At 40.4% G+C, this 16,724-nt stretch overlaps 1 protein-coding gene across 3 annotated transcripts in view; it reads left to right on the top strand.

Annotated features, from left to right (window-relative positions):
• Positions 1–16,724, top strand: part of PDE3A (phosphodiesterase 3A) — a 219,944-nt gene that overhangs the window by 88,848 nt on the left and 114,372 nt on the right. The window contains exon 1 of one of the 3 annotated variants that reach the window (XM_058852943.1): positions 7,045–7,113. The exons of the other annotated variants lie outside the window; for them this stretch is intronic. Within the exon in view, the coding sequence (XP_058708926.1) occupies positions 7,045–7,113 (69 nt within the window). Of the gene's footprint in view, positions 1–7,044; positions 7,114–16,724 lie in introns of those variants that run through there. 3 annotated transcript variants of the gene reach the window in all.

The raw sequence follows: 16,724 nt of genomic DNA, 5'->3' as shown, positions 1-16,724 counted from the left end.
TAATTTGGGAAGTGGCTTTTGATGCTCTCTGGTATTTAGACAATGTGTATCCAGTGCCATGATCAGACCTGGCTCGGTGTAAGTAGCCAGAGCTGCAAGCATATGGTGATGTCCATAAGGAATTAAAGCAAAGCCTGGAGGACTGGGCAGAGCCCTTCCAGAAGAGCAAGGATCTGTCAACAGAATTGTAGCCCATATGTAATTCCTACAAATCTGTGAGCGGGAAATGCCAGTGCTTATTAGACCATGCATTAAATATCATTGAACAGATGTTCAGAGAGCCTTTCATTCATAGTGCTGTCAGCAGTGAATGGGCTATTATGCTCCCATTCTACATTTTTAAGTCAAGTGTAAAGATATGTTTGAAAAGGAGGAATAGTGTTAAGTGCACCCTGCTGCCATTCATGTTCAAAGACACTGTTTATTTTTTTTCCTTTAATTATACTGGGAATAAGTATTTAACGATACAGTCTCAAGTTGTACAAAATATGAAGCTACATAGCGAGTATTGTTTGTTTGTTTGTTTTTTGATCAAATATATGTACATCTCTCATCTGGCAGAGAGAATTTTTTCGGAAAGAATGGTTCTTGAGCTCTAGCCTTATGTTTCCTAAGGGCTGTGTTATCTTTGTTCTCAGGATTCCTTCAATATGTGTATGTTTTAATCAAATTGCTTTTAAAGGACTTAGAAGGCTGCAAGGAAAATTAGGTGTTGTGCTATTTTCCTAAACCCCATTCAGAAACCTTTCATTACTCTCCCCCACTTCCTTTTCCTCTCAGTTTTCTTGTTTTTCACCAATGTGAATTTCCTTCAGGAGTTTCCCGTCACTCTCTCCTGATTATAGAAAAGTCTTGGTTGTTTGACTCAACCTTATCCTCATTCTCAGTCAGCTCAACATGTATGAAAGAATTGCACTTGAGATTCCTGTTAAAGGTCACACAGGAGAACTGTCATTTTCTCATGGGTGCCCTGACAAAAGCCCAGGTTTGTGCATCGCAGATCTCAGCCCATTTGTACCTTCACTGACATTAAATTGTACAGATAAATTTATCATGTCATGTGTGAGCTTCTTGGCCTCTCTCAACGATAGTGGTCTTGGTTTTGCAAGAAAAAATACTGCTTAGGATTTGCTGGATTTGGGGGTTATTTTTTGTATTTTTGTGGTTTTTTTTAAAGAGAGAGAAAAGCAAAAGTGTAGGAAAGGAGTAAGATACAGCATTCTTGAGAAATACATCCAAATGTTAGGGCTTAGGAAGAGACATTCCCAGAGACTGAGGAGTACCATATCTGCTTGTCAGGGAGCTCTTGGGCCATCCTCTTAGACATCTGATACCAGCTGGGGTGAGAGACACTGAACTCAAACAACAATGAACTGTTCAGGGACCTGCCCATGCCAGAAGTGTCCAAGAAAGTCCAAAGATGGAGAAACTTAGCATTTAAAGTCCCTTTTTTGGTTTAATTTACCAGTGGCCAAAGAATGGTGTAAAGTGTCTGTATTTTGGATACCAGTGGAAAGAAAAAAATACATTAAGAGGAAAGAGTAATTTTGAGGTGCCTTCATTCATCTGCCACCATCTGATTCCTGTCTAGGTTTCATATCATGCCTCCTCTTGAACTTGAGTATGTTTTATAAAGGGAGAGTGTTAAATCAACAGCAGGTAACCTAGAAAGGACTTATGGGGGCTTGCATTTTATTCCTTTTTTTTTTTTTTTTAATTTGGTTGAATTGCAGACTCTGTTTCTATGTAAGTCACAAAGACTTTTGATATCCCTTTCTAAATCATTGTGGTTGTGCTTATTCTTGCTGTCTCTTTGAAAAACTATGAGAAACACGAAGTTGGCTGTGCTTTGGGTAGAGTTGGACCAGATGAACTCCAAAGGTCCCTTCCAACCTCAGTTACTCTATGCTTATAAAATATTTTAATTAAAGATTCATGTGGGGTTTTTTTGAGTTTCGCTCTCAGTAGTTTCACTGTGCAGCACTTTTGAGAGGAGCAGTTTTGGAACTCAAGATAAGCTTTCTTTTCAAGTCCCCCTAGGTTTTGTATGCTGGCATCAGCAGCTGTGTGGGCATCATCTGGGGGTGAAGTCTTTAAGGCTTCAGTGACACCTTAGCAGCATTTGCTGACTTGTACAAAGTATGGTTAGTGGAGTAGCATGTCCCTTCTGTCACCCCATCACAAATATTCAAGGAAATGAAGATGACTAACATGATTTGAGTATTTTCAGCCAAGGAATTAAAGACGACAATAGGATGAACTCTAGAAATACCAAATGAGCTAGGTAAAGAATTTGTCAGACCTTATTTCAAAGCAGAATTTGTCACTTGTGTTTAAATGTTAAATTATGTTTCACTTTTTAAAGATTAACAGAAATATGTGCTAGCCAAAAATGACATAAAGCTTTATTTTGAGAAGAACCTGCTCTTGGGGTTACTTTGAAATGTTGCTGTTTCTTGGCCTAAGATGATTTCTGCTCCCCCCACTTCCCTTCTTCAATTTTACTGAACCATGAAGCCAAAGAATTTCATTACTCACTTAGCTCAGCTTTCAAGCTCTCAGCATGCTTATGTTAACCATATAATTGGGCATTTCAGAATGCTGACCAGATTAATTGATCACTTAAAATATTATCCTGGTTCAACTACAATTTACATCAAACTTAGCACTCTGAAATAATGTACTGTTTCCTGAGACCATGTTTCATCTGAGATTGAAGGTGCTGTGGAAACTGAGAGAAAGTGCACTTGATTGGGAAGGAAAGAGGGAATCACAGGGGCAGGATAACAGGCTAACAAACATCTGGATCACCTTGCTTTCTGTATCCAGTCATCTTAAAAGGCTTAGGTCTGGAAAGGACATATGGTGTGATCTGTTCCAGTTCTTCCTTGTCATGGTCAAGCGTGTTATGCATTCTTCTTCATAAACCAAACAAGTTTCTAATTCCTGACTTACTGAAAAAGCATGGAACTCTGCTGGCATTGCAATGCTCTTACTCTTTCCTTGGAACTTTCCCTGAAACTGGATAACTTGTAGCTTCCATAAGAATTTTTATTTGGCAACAACTGCCCCTAATCTTTTCATCTGTCTATGGCTGATCCTTTGGTGGGAGGTACTCATCAGGCTATGTGTTAAATTCCTCTAATTTGTCTTACGCCAACAGAAATTGCTATGCCTTTGTCTGTTCCTTATTATTTCAGAGTAATGGCTTTTTTTTTTATTATTTTTATTTAAGGTCTGTTTTATGTTCATTCTGTTGCAAATTCAATGGAAAGAATGTCTCAGGGCAAAGGGAAAGCATGTCAAATAGCAGGAATAATGGAGAACACGGTCTCAAATGGGGACACTGGTGGTCTTAAACGTGACTAACAGCCTCTCGCTTTTATTTTGGCAAGCCCATTAATAAGGCAGTCCTGCTGTAAAGTGACACCAAAAAATGGCAGCTAACTGGGCTGTCCTTGGGATGCATGAATGGGCTGGGGCAGGTTCTGGCTGTGTGCCTCTCTCAGACAGGGAGAGTGCTCTCCCTGCCGAGCCCCTGGAGCCACTTGCGGCAGGAGTGACTCCACCAAGTCCCCAGAGTGCCAAAGCCTTGAAGGCTGAATTTAAACAACCACAAGCCGTGTGAATGTAACAAAGAGAGCTTGAAAATCTTCCCTAAGAGTTTTCAAATGTCTCATGGACTTGTCCAAGTGTGCTGTTGTCAGTGTTATTGGAACTGGGAATTTTAAACCATCAGGGTGTTGCTACCACTGCTTGTAAAACTTGTAAAGCTTTATTGCTGGATAAAGTGGGATGTTGATAAGAGTCCACAGCCTTTTTACACTGCTAGGGATGACTGATCCCAGTTCTACCTATGTGGAACTGTGGTATAGAAAAGTATTTTTTAAAATGTGGGATTTCCTGAGATGATTTTTTCATAGAGCTGTTAGAGAAGACAAAAAATTTCATACATAGGCCAGTGACAGTAATGGTTTGTGTCTGTTCACTGACTCAAAGAGTAAGACGAAACTGAATGCATTATCCATTTTACTCTTTACTTCTTAATTGCTGTGTTTTGCCTGAATGTGGGTTCTTCTTTTGGAGAATGTAGTTAGATAACCAGTTATTGCTGAATATACATGCTGCTCATCTATCCTGTCTCTATTCTCAGCAGTTCAGCTGTAAATGGTGGGGTTTGCATTAGGCAAATGGCATTCATTTAAATAGCAAAGATAGCAAATTAATTTGGAGTGGATCTGTGTGTGTGTTTGAAAGAGATCCCAAAGAGGCTGGAGAAGTAGCCATGGCAATCTAAGGATGCAAAAGAACTTGTGTGGGCTAGAGACAGCCCAGTTTGTATGGTTGCTTGGGGTTTTTACTCATCACCAGCACTGCATCGGATCATCTTAGCTAAAAATGTGGGTTCAGCTCCTTCCTCTGTATCTGGAGCACTGTGGAAGTGGTTTGCTTCTAAAAGTGGATAGTTGTGTCTGTTGGAAAAATAGTTTAGAAACCTCTTCTGGTACCTTCTGCTGTGAAGATACTTTTAAAATTTAACTAGTTCTTACATTTGCATGTCTGAATTACTGCCTTAGTTTTTCACAAAGGAAGGAAAGAAAAATGAGACCCATTTCTGAGGTGTGTGGTCTAAATGAGGGGAATATTTGAATGGAGCTCAGTAACGTGAGCCTTACATTTGTAACCAGCACCTTCTTCTGTTAGTTCAGAATGGGAAAATTCAGAACCATTATTCTCTGTGCTGTCTGTGCAGTTCAGATGTGGCTGAAAACAAGTTGTTCCCTTCACCCTCGAGTCCAGAAAGGGCTCTGTATGACATCGAATTTGTGTGTGTATTCTGCCAAATTTCTGAGTGAATCTCTTAAAGCTGGCTACTGCTGCTCTGCTGTGTAAATGCAGTAGTCCATTTGATAAAGGAATGATGTGTGCCTACATGCTTGAGAACAGAACTGACCTCACAACTGGCATGGAGCCCTGATTTTGGTCACATGTGCTCCCCTCCCCTTCTTATCTCTTCCCTTCCAGGACTTCACTAAGTGATACTTTTGGGTTCCCCAGTTCTAGGACTACTTGATCAGCTAATTTTTTGCAGGCTTATAGAGAATTTATTTCTGAGTGTGTCTGGGTAAGCTCTGCAGCAGTTTTTGTCCTTGCCTTTGTTCCTTAGAGGTGTTTGGGGGAGGATTGTTAAGAAAGAAAAAGATTGGTTTTTACTGATATTCACTGGAACCCAGAATAATTTCTAGACTTTCATTTGGGACCAAATGTGAGCGCATCTTGTATTTCTTTTTTTGGCTAGCAGAGCAAAGTGTGTGTTTGGAAAAGGCTTCAGGTTGCACAGAGGAAGCTGCTCAAACCACTGGCTTCAGCAGATGGAACTTCTTACCAGATACTCACCCCTGCTCTGTGATCCTCCTTGAAAGGTTTTTGCACATTAAAGGCCAGCATTTCCATAGCAGTTTCTTAAATCTCTTGTGTAAAGCTGAGAAATAATGCAGCAGATATGATAAGCTGGGTAGCCTTCCTCCACCCTTCTGCAATGATGTTGATTGTAAAACCAAAAAACTCTTTTTTGATAAAATCTTTCCTGAGCAAGGGTCAGTCGTCCATTTCCTGACCCAGGCATAGATCTGTTGAGAATATTTTTCTCAGGAACACTCCTTCCTTTTTGTTGTGCCCTGTTTTCCCATATGCCGTTCCTGGGTTATTTCCAGGGAAGGAAAGAAGCCACCAAAAGGAGCAAACCAAACCCACCAAATCTCACCCCACCTCCAGTACTGCTGTAGCAACTGCTCTCAGAGCCAGATGTAAGCAGCTCTGTAAGGGGTGGTTATTGCACTGTTTCCATACACCAACAAGTCAAAGATCCAGGTTCCTCCTCTTGTAAACTGTCTTAGACCTCCAGTAGCCTCAGGGTCATCTTGCTTGGTTAAGGACAGCAGAATTTGGTCTTGGCTTGTGCTGGTGCATCTGTAACTATTTAATCTGGTAACACATTTTAGTCATTTTAGAGTGTAGTCTTGCAAACAAATACTTTCTTGCTTCTATCACTTGCAAAGTTTATTTGAACTAAATTCTTTGGTATACCAAGTAAATATAAACAGTACTTCTGCACAATACTCCTCTCTTGCATTCCAAAACATTTCACAAACCTCAAATTCTCAAGTTTTTATTTCTTAGAATCACCAAAGGCCAGGAAACAGTGGAGCATGGTTTGAAATCTTTATATAATTACATGCAAAGCTGGCATCCATGCTGCTCCAGTGTCAGCAGGATAGTCAGCCTGGAGTCTGAGAAAGAGAAGTGCTGGAGAGATAAGTCATGTTTAGGGGAATGGGAGGACTCTGAGAAACAGGATATGACACAGAGGCCATGGGAAAAAAGTAAAACCTCCTCCTCCTTTGCCACAAACCCAGATGCCTGCAGTAAAGCTGGGCTGTGGTGGGGGGGCTCCAGGTGGGCATAGGAACAGCTTTAAAGGACAGCTGGTATTGGGGGGCCTTCTAAGAGCACCCTCACATGCAGGGGTGACACTGAGTAGATGATAAATCCGAAGACAAATAATTATTATTAATGTTTGGCAAAAGCATCTGCTCGTAGAAGCCAGGACAGTCACAAAAAATGAGTAATTTTATGCTGAGAGAAGACTTGGGCCTGGAACAAAACACTGGGGATCTAAGGAGGAGTCCTTAGTGTTGCTAATAAATATCCACTTAGGCAGATTTGTCACTCATGTTTCTGAAAGTTTTGTGGCTGGATGAAGAGAATGTGCTTTTATTTCTTGAGCAGCTGTTCTTTTAAATGGGTGCAGCTGTACCACAGTGTCCATTGACACCAATTGCTTTGTGATTTAGGGTATTGGTTGTAGTCAACCAAGCAGAAAGATTTTTTTTTATTATTATTTTTTCTTTGTTAAACTGAGGAAAATCTTGTGAAATAGCTCAAGTTTGTCAGTCTGGGGCAGGCACAACCGTTCCTGTGACGTTGCTGTGAAAGCTTTTGAGGGACATGGAAGTCAATCATCATTTGCTGCCAGCTGAGGGCATGACCTGCCACATGCAACGTGGAAATCATCTGAAAGATCTCCTATGGCAAGAACAACATTGCAGTTATGTAATCAAGTTTTATTGTTAGAAGTATGTGAAAACAGGAGCTGTGAACTTGCAGGCAATTCAGAGCTGAAATTTTTCCGTATTCTCACTCCAAAAGGTTTTTTTTTGGGAAGTTTAATGGAATGCTGTTTGGCGCTTTTTTGATGGGAGTGAGTGTGCATGTCTGAAGGAGACTTTTTTTTTATTTACTTATTTTAAACCATCCCATTCTAAGAGTGAGTTTCCTAAATTCAAATTATTAGGAGAGTAAGAGTTTTAATCTTGGCTCTGCTGATTTGCTCTGTAGGCCTGGAGAAGTCCTGCTGTCTTTCTGTTGTAGAGATGAGCTATTAAATGTCTACAAAAAGATTTTATCAATTTTTTTCAATATTTTTTTTTCCATCTTTTGCAGTCAATACTGGAGTTTTAAACCATCATCTTAAGGATTTTTTGCAAAAGTAAAAATCAGGAAAACATTGCTGCTACTCAGCTTATGTCAAAACTGAGGTGAAATATCAGGAGGTGCAGTTTGTTGAGGGAGGTTACTTTTTAAATGTAAATGACTACAGTTTCTTCAAGATTAGCAACTCCTATAATTATGGATGCCAACTATTTTGTGTACTTTTTTAAAAATGTCTAAATTTTGAGTAAACAATAGAGATAACGGCATTTCAAAATAAAACCATACCATTGCACTCTTTTCCTTGCATGAGGGTGCCTAATGAATTTCCCTTTGCTCCTCCAGAAAGCAAACAAAAGACTGGATTTTAACCTGTTGAACAGTTTTAATTGTCCTGGAGAGAATGGTAAAGGTCCTAAATTTCTATCAGGTTCTTAAAGCCACATGGTCAGCATTTATTGCCCTGGAATTTTATGTTTTGTTCTCTCTTCTTTTTGTGACTTGTTTTTTTTTTTTTTTGGTTGGTTGGTTTTGGGATTTTTTTATTTTTTTTTTTTTTGGGAGGGGAGAAGTGTTGATGTTCTTTTTCTGGCTTTTTAGTTAAGATTATGCATTTGAAATTGCCCTTTTTTTTCCTCCCTTATATTTTGCTTTTGGGAAGTCGTAGAGGATTTTTGCTTGGCTTCTTCTGGTTTTGTTTAAACTTTCTCACTTCCATTTCTACTTGAAGTAGCATGTATGAAATTTCTTGCACTGTACTAGGCCTTGAAAAGCTGCTTACTGAAAGATTAATATAGATACATTGATTAAAAATCCAGTGTAAACCACTGAAGCCAACTGGAGTTACTTTAATGGGATACAGGGCAGACTCTGCTATACTGTGGTTCAGTGGGTAGAAAACACAGCAGTCCTTCTTGGATAAGTCTTTTTTTTCCTCAGCAGTTAATGCTTAATTTATCTAAAATTCCCAGGAATTACTTGTGAGCTGATTTAAATTCTACTCATGGTTATAAAAGCTGGGAATTTTGAGGTCTCAAAATTTTGTTTTTTTGGTTCCATTTATAATAAGGTGGGAACTTTCCTTTATACAACTATACCTTCTCCCTTTTCCCTGAAGAGCACAGCCACCAAAGACAGGTGAAAATCCTTGGAAATTCAAAATGGCAACTTTTTATGATGATCTCAGATAATATTTGATATTTTTGTGACCAAAAAGTGACACTGTTCTGGAGTGCCTCATAATCTAAGGAGTACAGCACCTGGAATACAGAGGCTTTAAATGAATTTGATAGGCCTGATTGATTACTCTAGGTTAAGTCTAATTATGTGATACTTTACAGGCATCTAGTTAATCTTTCTAGTTAATTTTTACTCTGGCCATGACTGATGGGGTCATGGGTCCCACCATATGCAAGAGCTTGTGTCTCCAAAACAAAATATAGATAATTTTATTCTGCTGTCCTATGGTTGAAACAGGTGTCCTCCTTCAACTGCCTTACCTATTCTCATACACCTTTTTATTCTTTCCATTATTACAAAGCAGTTATGACATTTACTGCTTAGTTTAGTCCTTTATTCTTCTGGATATTTATCCTTCTGTTGCAGTCTCACCCAAAACTTTATATAACTGCCCCAAGTGCCTATAGATGCTCTTTAACAAGTGATTCTATCTGAAGCCCATCATTTGTGTGAGCAGTCAGGCATTTTTTGATTTATTTTTTTCCCCCCCTTGCTGTGTGTTGAAGAGCTGAGCCAGTAAATATTTGGGATCCTCCTTCAAGCAACCTCTTTCAATGCAGTCTGTACATGAGGGAATCCTTTTGTTGTTGCACAAGGAAAGCTCCAAGGTTTTGGGCTTGGGTGCCTTAAAACATCCTTGTGTTCTAGTCTTCATCCAGGAAAAAAGCAGTAAATGTCAAATATATTAATAAATGAATAGAGTTTCTAAGAAAAGAAAACTACTTGTAATTAAAGCCCATAAACCCGTAATAATTCTAAGCATCCTAAATGTTTTAATTTCCTGCGCTGACTATAAATCATTTCATCTACAGCTTGAATTCTTGGAAACTACCTGAATTGTGGCCTAGCAAATATTTGTGACTCAGGGAGAGTATTTTCAGCCTGTTTCTCTTGGGAATATAGAATATTCCCTACTTTTTAGTTGTTGGAACACTGAGTAGACCCGTATCGTAAACAACATATGCTGCTATCATCAATGGTATTTTAGGCAGAAGGCTGCATTGGAAACTTTTCACTTCTGAGAAGGGACAAGAGTGGGAGCCTGGAGGAAACACTGCTGGGCCAGTTGTACGTGGGTTTAAAAATAAAACAATGCCAGCACCACCACCCCCCACCCCAGCCTCTTCCACAGGTTCTGTCACCACTTATCTGTTTATTTCTAATGGCTCTTTTAAATGACAGCTTCATAAACTGAACTATCCAAAACAAAGGCCATGGAGTTTACTTTGGCCATCTCAAGTAAATTTTCCTAATCTAAACATCAGCAGTGCCTTTCATAAATCAGTCCAATGACGTCATCTTTTCAATTAGCGAGGCTGGTATTTGTGTTCTGGCCTCAAAAGCTATTTGACCAGTTAATGTTTTCAGGTTTTGTAGTAGTCCAGACTTCTCACCAGTTCTCAGTAACGTGCTTAAAGTGGGAACACATTTATCAATAATTGCAGCTTTTTAAGTGCAGATTGCAGACAGTGATTAATTGCTAACCTTTTCTGTTGTCTACCAGAAATAACAAGCACAGCCTGTGGACTTAAACATTGTTCGTAATGTTTCATCATTGTTCACAGTTCTCATTGGGGGTCACAAGCATCTGCAATTTAATAGGTGTTAGGAAGAGTAGGGAAATAAGAAAAATTGTTGGATGGGTTGTATTTCCAGGAAAGGTAAAATGAGGTGGTGCTAAGAGCTGGGAGTGAATCATCTGTCTGCCTGAGTGTGCTAGCTTGTTTTATTTCCCAATAAGTACTTGAAACTTGGCTTAAAAGGTTATTTTGAAGAGATTCTACCTCAGTCTTCCTTTCCTGCAGGTTAGAGGGATCAAGCCCCTGCAGACAGGGAGGCTGTGTGTAATGCTGGGTTAGGGAGCAGCTCATTTGCAGCATATCTTTTTCCATAGATGAAAATGCTTCCACCACATGAAAGAGGCTCATTCTGATAAGGTTTATAGCAAAATCCACCAACTGCCAAGATACAGTCAAGCAAAGCAACAATATTCTTCCTCTTAATCACACCTTCCTCTCCCTGTGTGGAAATAACAATAAGGGCTGACATGAGCTGAAAAAAGCCAGAAAATGGAGAGCCAAGGCTTAGCTCCTATCCTTAGCTCACCCTAGCAACACTTCCACGCATTGCAACACAGATGCTATATAAGGTCACCTTCTACCATAGTGTCAGCTGTGATTGAATTCCCTGAAAGAGAAACCAAAAATTATCTTGAACACACCAGCTATTCCATATGTGTGTGTAAGATTTGGTTTTGTTTATGTTAATGATGAGACTCGCACCGGTAAGTGGTTATGTCCTTGGCTTGAAATGTGCAAATGCCTGCGAGCTGGCTCTGTGAATCTCTTTCAGTGTCCTTTGAAACAACCTGAGCTTGGGCTCCCGTGATGCTATTTCTGTCCTTCAGCTTCCTACACACAGCAGCCTTTCACCAGACCTGCTGCTGCCTGTCATTACTATGGCTTAGTTTGTTGATAGCAGGAGTGGGAGCCTTGTGAACTAGACAGTCCTTTTCCATTCATTTTTCCATTCCTTTTTCCCAATAATTTCTGAGGCAAGTTAGGAGCCCTGGTATTAGCAGTGCTGTTGGGCTACAGGCTGAAGGTGCAGCATCAGTAGACACTGAAGCCTGTGTGTAATTTTAAGGCAGTAATTTTAAGTAAGTAATTTTAATACTCTAAGACTGCACGTGGCGCTTGGTGCCATGGTCTGGTCGAGGTGTTAGAGCTGGGTTGGACTCAATGATCTTGAAGCTCTCTTCCAACCTAGTGATTCTGTAAAAAGAAAAAAAAAATAAAAATAGCTGGAACAAGTTCAGGAAAGGCAGGAAAATGCCATCACCTTTGCTGGTGAGATACTTGCAAGTCTTAGCCCATTTCAAAAGTTTGCCTTTTGCTTCCTGCTTGGCCATGAATATGTGGCCCCCATCATGAAGATGTGGCTGTGAATTGGCCACAGACTTGCTTGAGAATATGGAGACTTTCCCTTGATATTCTGTAGGAAATATTTTAAGTCCTAGGGTTCATGCTTAATAAATAGCTGAGTTGATAATCATCCCCTTTAGTCTGTCTTCAAGCAAGTGAGCAGAGTGTGGGAGTGAGCACCACATCCATTACTGAAACTGATGAGCAGAATGTGGGTGCTTTCTCTTCAGTGAAAATTTCCTGTAATCTTGGGAAAGGAGGAGGAATGCAATAGAGCTGGAGATGTCTCTTAGTCTTGTTGAGACTCTTGTGCAGCATCTCTCTGCACTGAACTTTTTGCCTTGACTCATTGATAGGGTGATGCTTCAAGTCACAGTTTAGCCCTGCTAAATAGACAGGTGTAAGGGTCATCCTTCTATTGAAATTTGAGGGTTTTTTCTTCATGATTTTTGAAGTTAACTGTGTGAGTTCCTTCTTGGGGGCTGAGAGGATATTTTTCTAATATCCAGTCTAAACCTTGCCTGGTGCAACTTGAAGCCGTTTCTTCTTCTCTTATCCTTTGTTACCTGGGAGAAAAGGCCACCCTCCACCTCACTTTGTTCCAGGTAGTTGTAGAGAGTGACAAGGTCCCCTCTAAGCCTCCTTTTCTCCAGGCTAAACAACCCTCTATCCCAAAGCTGTTCCTCAAAAGACTTGTTCTCCTGACCCTTCACCAGCTCTGTTGCCCTTCTCTGGACACACTCCATGTCCTTCTTGTAGTGAGGGACCCAGGCACACTCTTTGAGGTGTGGCAGTGATGATCTCAGTCAAGGAATACTGTTGTGGAAATATTAATTTGGTGGTTTTGGCCCTTGAGGAGGATCTTCATTCCTCATAGAACTTGTTCAAGATTACTCTGGGCTGCAGAGATGCTAAAGTCATCTTGAGAGCAGGCCAGGGGTGGGGTGCTTGCTGATAACCTAATGGTAGCAAATCCTTGTCCAAAGCTTGGTTGAGCATTCAGGAATCCGCAAAGGAACAGAAGCATGAATGGTTTCTGGAGTGTGTTAAACTCAGTGAGCAGTGTATTTTTCTGAGAGGCTGAAATTGGAGCATTATCTGGTAACCAGCAGATAGCCGGGTTATCGGCTGCTCTCTTACGGGCTCTGTCTGACCATGCCCTTATCTCCCCAGTGCTACCGGTTGCAGGGCGAGTTCCTTGCTTTGTGCAGCAGCTTCTCACATGTCTGAAGGGAAATCTTTCTCCTTTCACTGCCATCACTTGAGCATGCCAAGGTCAGCACATGGGGGAGCAGAGTGTGAGTGCTGAGGTTTGCAGATAGAAAAGAGGCAGAAAAGGGGAAGCTGTGTCTCTACAGGCCAGCACTGAAAACATTCTAAGTGGATTTTTTTTCTCTCAGGTTAAAGCAAAATAATTGCAAAGAACACAAAAAGCAACTTCAGCTCGAGAAGCTGATTTTATGGAATTTGGGGTTTGCTGTGTGAGCGTGGGATGAAAGTGGATAAATTGACCCACATGGAGGCGAGGTAAGGCAGCCTGGAATTGCATTCCTGCAAAACAGAACAAGGGTGGCTTTCCACCATGCAAGTGCAAATCCAGTGATTTCATCATGAGGGGTATGATTTCCTTCGGGGTCTTTTGTTGAGAGGAAAGGACTTGACACGACCAGCACTGATTTCCCAGCCCTGCTCTGAATGCTGTGGTGATCAGTACATCTGCTTGCCCCGTGTTCTGCTGGTAACTTGAGTCACAAACTCCATCTGGAGTTGGAAACCCTAAATGGAATAACCTGTGCCATCTCTAGATGTTGTACATAGGAAGTGAAACTGTGCAGAAAGGGGGTTTCCTGCAGTCTGAGACTGAGCCTAAAACCAGGACACACAAGAACACAGCAAGAAGATGCTCTGATGTGTAAAAAGTGAAGGCAGAAACAGTCTGGGTGATTTTTATGTATATGAGAATCTGCATTTGTCCTGGAAAAAGTGAAGGAATTGAGATAGAGAGGTACAGGAGATTGTAATAGGCAGTGAATATATTTTTGTAACTGAGCAACAGCCACAGACTGTGAAAGACAGAGAAAGCTGAGTGAAGTGAAGTGAAATGAAATGAAAGAGTGTATGGCTAACTCCTGGATAAACGTTGATAGCATAGGCTGTGTCTTCAGGGGATAAATTTCCTTTTTCATCAGTCTGATTTATATACTTAATTAGATATGGATGTTTTTTCAAGAAAGGAATCTGAACCAATCTTATCATTCAGGTTTTTTGACAAAATTGATTTCTGAGTGGTGCTCTGGGATGAATTTTATCGAAATAACCTATGGACTCTTAAAAAAATCCTTTCAAGAGGCTGAAAGACATCTAAATCTTGTTTCCAATTGTATGCATAGCAATTGGCCTTGGGCTACACATAATAGGTTTAACAGTTTCTGGGGCCTGTAATTTTGATGAATGGGAATAATTGCTTATTCATAGGTCCAAGAATGCAAATTTTTAACAGTTACAGAATAAAGTGCATTTCTGAGGCTACCATGGTACAGAATCATAGAGCATTCTGAGCTGAAAGGGGCTCACAAGGATCACTGGCTCCAACTCCTGGTCCTGCACAGGATGGCCCCAAAAATCAGACCATGTGTCTGGATGTTGTCCAGACTCTTCTTGACCTCTTGGTGCTATGACCACTGCCCTGGGGAGCCTGCTCAGGTGCACAGACACCCTCTGGCTGAAGGTGCTGTGTTGTCCCTCTTCCACAGCAGTAGCAGAACTGTAAATCAGAACTGTAAATCAGAATTGTAAATCAGAATTAGAAGTGTAAATCAGAATCAGAACTGTAAATGAGAATCAGAACTGTAGCAGCACCACGTGAATTCAAGTGGAGAACTCTCCAGAAGGTCCAGTGAGGGTTTAGTGTGTCACAAGTGCAGCTTTTTAGATAGTCTAACATACATGACAGTCTGTCATACCAGTGATAAATACAGCAGCTGGACTGGCTCCCAGCAGCAATTTATTTATTTATTTTTATTTATTTGTTTATTTCATTTTAACATCTGGGGAGAAAAGTCTGAAAGCAGATGATTTTATTTAGATATGTATCCTACTTGAGGCTTATTCTTCTTACATAAGCTTATGCAAGTGCCTTCCCCAGAAGAGGTGACAGTTCATGTGTGTAGGAGATGAAAGACAAGAATTTCCTTTTCCCTCTGGATTTTTTAGCCTTGAACTTGCTCAGGAGTTCTTTTAAGTTGCAGTTTTCCTGGCGTGTGCTATCCAAAGCCATTTTGCACATACCTGGAGGATGTTTAAGCACTTTCTAGAAGTACCCTGCTGCTTCAGTGCCTCATGACAGACAACTGGGAAATCCTGGCTGTTTTTCATTGGCATTGGAGTTGGGAGTGCTGCCAGCAGGGCAGCTGGGGAGCCCCCAGAGCTCAGGGGACACTCCCCATTTGCTCTTGGAAAGGATGGACTCCAGTGGCTGTCCCTTTTTGGACCCAAGATTTCTCAGGTGCATTTCCTTTGGCACATAGAATTGTCTTTGTAATACAGAGGAAGGAGAAACTAGGTCTGAACAGGTGCAAGAGAGAAGTGTGAAAAAGAAGTTGGAAAAGAAATGTAAATATTTCTGTGCTAAAGCCCAGGAAATGTGACATGCTGTGCCTTTCTGTTGAGAAGACAGCAAGTTTTCCACTGAACTTAGAGGTGAAATGCAGCAATATTTCCTTGGCCGTGCTTTTATCACATAGCCACAAAAATTAAAGGAGAGGTGTATAAGGCTTTTAGGATAATAATCGATTTGAAACTCATTTTGCATTTGTGGGCATTGACTGCATGAGTATAAAGACCTCTTACATCTTCAGGCTGAATTTTGAAATTATTTTAATCGTTATATTAAATTTGGTAAGATGTGTGATCTTGTAACTGTGAACTGAAATAAGACAGATTTTCTGCTGGAGCAGGAAATTTGCAGTTGATATATTTCCTCTCAACAATCCTCTAGGTGATGCCCTCCCATTTATATTGCTTAAACTAATATGAATTAAATCTGCCTCTCTCTTCCTCTCCCCCCAGTCTCTCATTGTTCTGGGAGAGGCTTTAACACTGTAAGACCAGGGAGTGGCCATACACTGATCACCAAAGAAAACTTTTATTTCTCGAAAGCAGCAGTACCAATGAACTTCAGGTGCAATCAGTCCAGTGTGTTGGGTATTTATTATGTTAGCTGGCTATCAAGTTTTGGGGATAAAACCTTAAGATTCTTTCTGTTGTCCCTCCCATGATGATAAAGGCATCTATTTTTAAAAGATGCTTATGCAGAATTACAATTTTCTTGTCTGAAACTTTAAGAGGTTAATTTAATTTCCTACCTTTCCTACCTTTTCTTGGGTTGTTTTTTGGTTTTTTGGTTTGTTTTTTTTTGTTGTTGCTGTTGTTTTGTTTGGTTTGGGAGTGGTTTTTTTTGTTGTTGTTGGGTTTTTTTGTTTGGTTGTGGGGTTTTTTTTGTGCCTGACCCTTTTCTGTTCAGGAAAGTTGGGTTTCTGTCTGGATAGCTATTGGTTTATCTGGGCCAGAAGCTATATGGGACTGTTAGCATTAAAACAAAACCTGAAATTGCTGTGGTAAGGGGTTTGTGTGCTTACCTGCTCTTCAACTTGCTCTGTAGGAGACTCCTAAATATATAATCAAATTTTCTCAAACATTCATAACAATCTATTTACACATAATTTAAAGGTCTGTCAGATCTCCAGAATTACCCTGTTAAATTATTGGAGCTAACTTTTAATGCAGGTTGTAATTAGTTACTTGCTCCAGCAGGGAATTAAAATCAAGCTGTTAGCCTGTACATCTTCACCAAAGAACAGAAAGCTGTGGCTAATTATTCTGATGGTGTGGGACTGCTGGCTGACTTAAAATGCAGGAAGGGAATTATTTGAAATATAATCTCTTTGGAGAAATGCTGTGCATTGCATCCATGTTGAGGACTTAACGGTGAGCAGTGGTGGCTTTCTGGTTTGGAATTACTGGTTCATTGTTTTTGAGGTCATAGCATTGTTTTTATGCAGCAGTTTAAAG

Source organism: Poecile atricapillus, chromosome 18 (genome assembly GCF_030490865.1).
Source record: "Poecile atricapillus isolate bPoeAtr1 chromosome 18, bPoeAtr1.hap1, whole genome shotgun sequence".
In the NCBI taxonomy this organism is placed as follows: Eukaryota; Metazoa; Chordata; class Aves; order Passeriformes; family Paridae; genus Poecile; species Poecile atricapillus.
The sequence above is the reverse complement of the archived record's forward strand: the minus strand, read 5'-3'. Positions and strand labels throughout refer to the sequence as shown.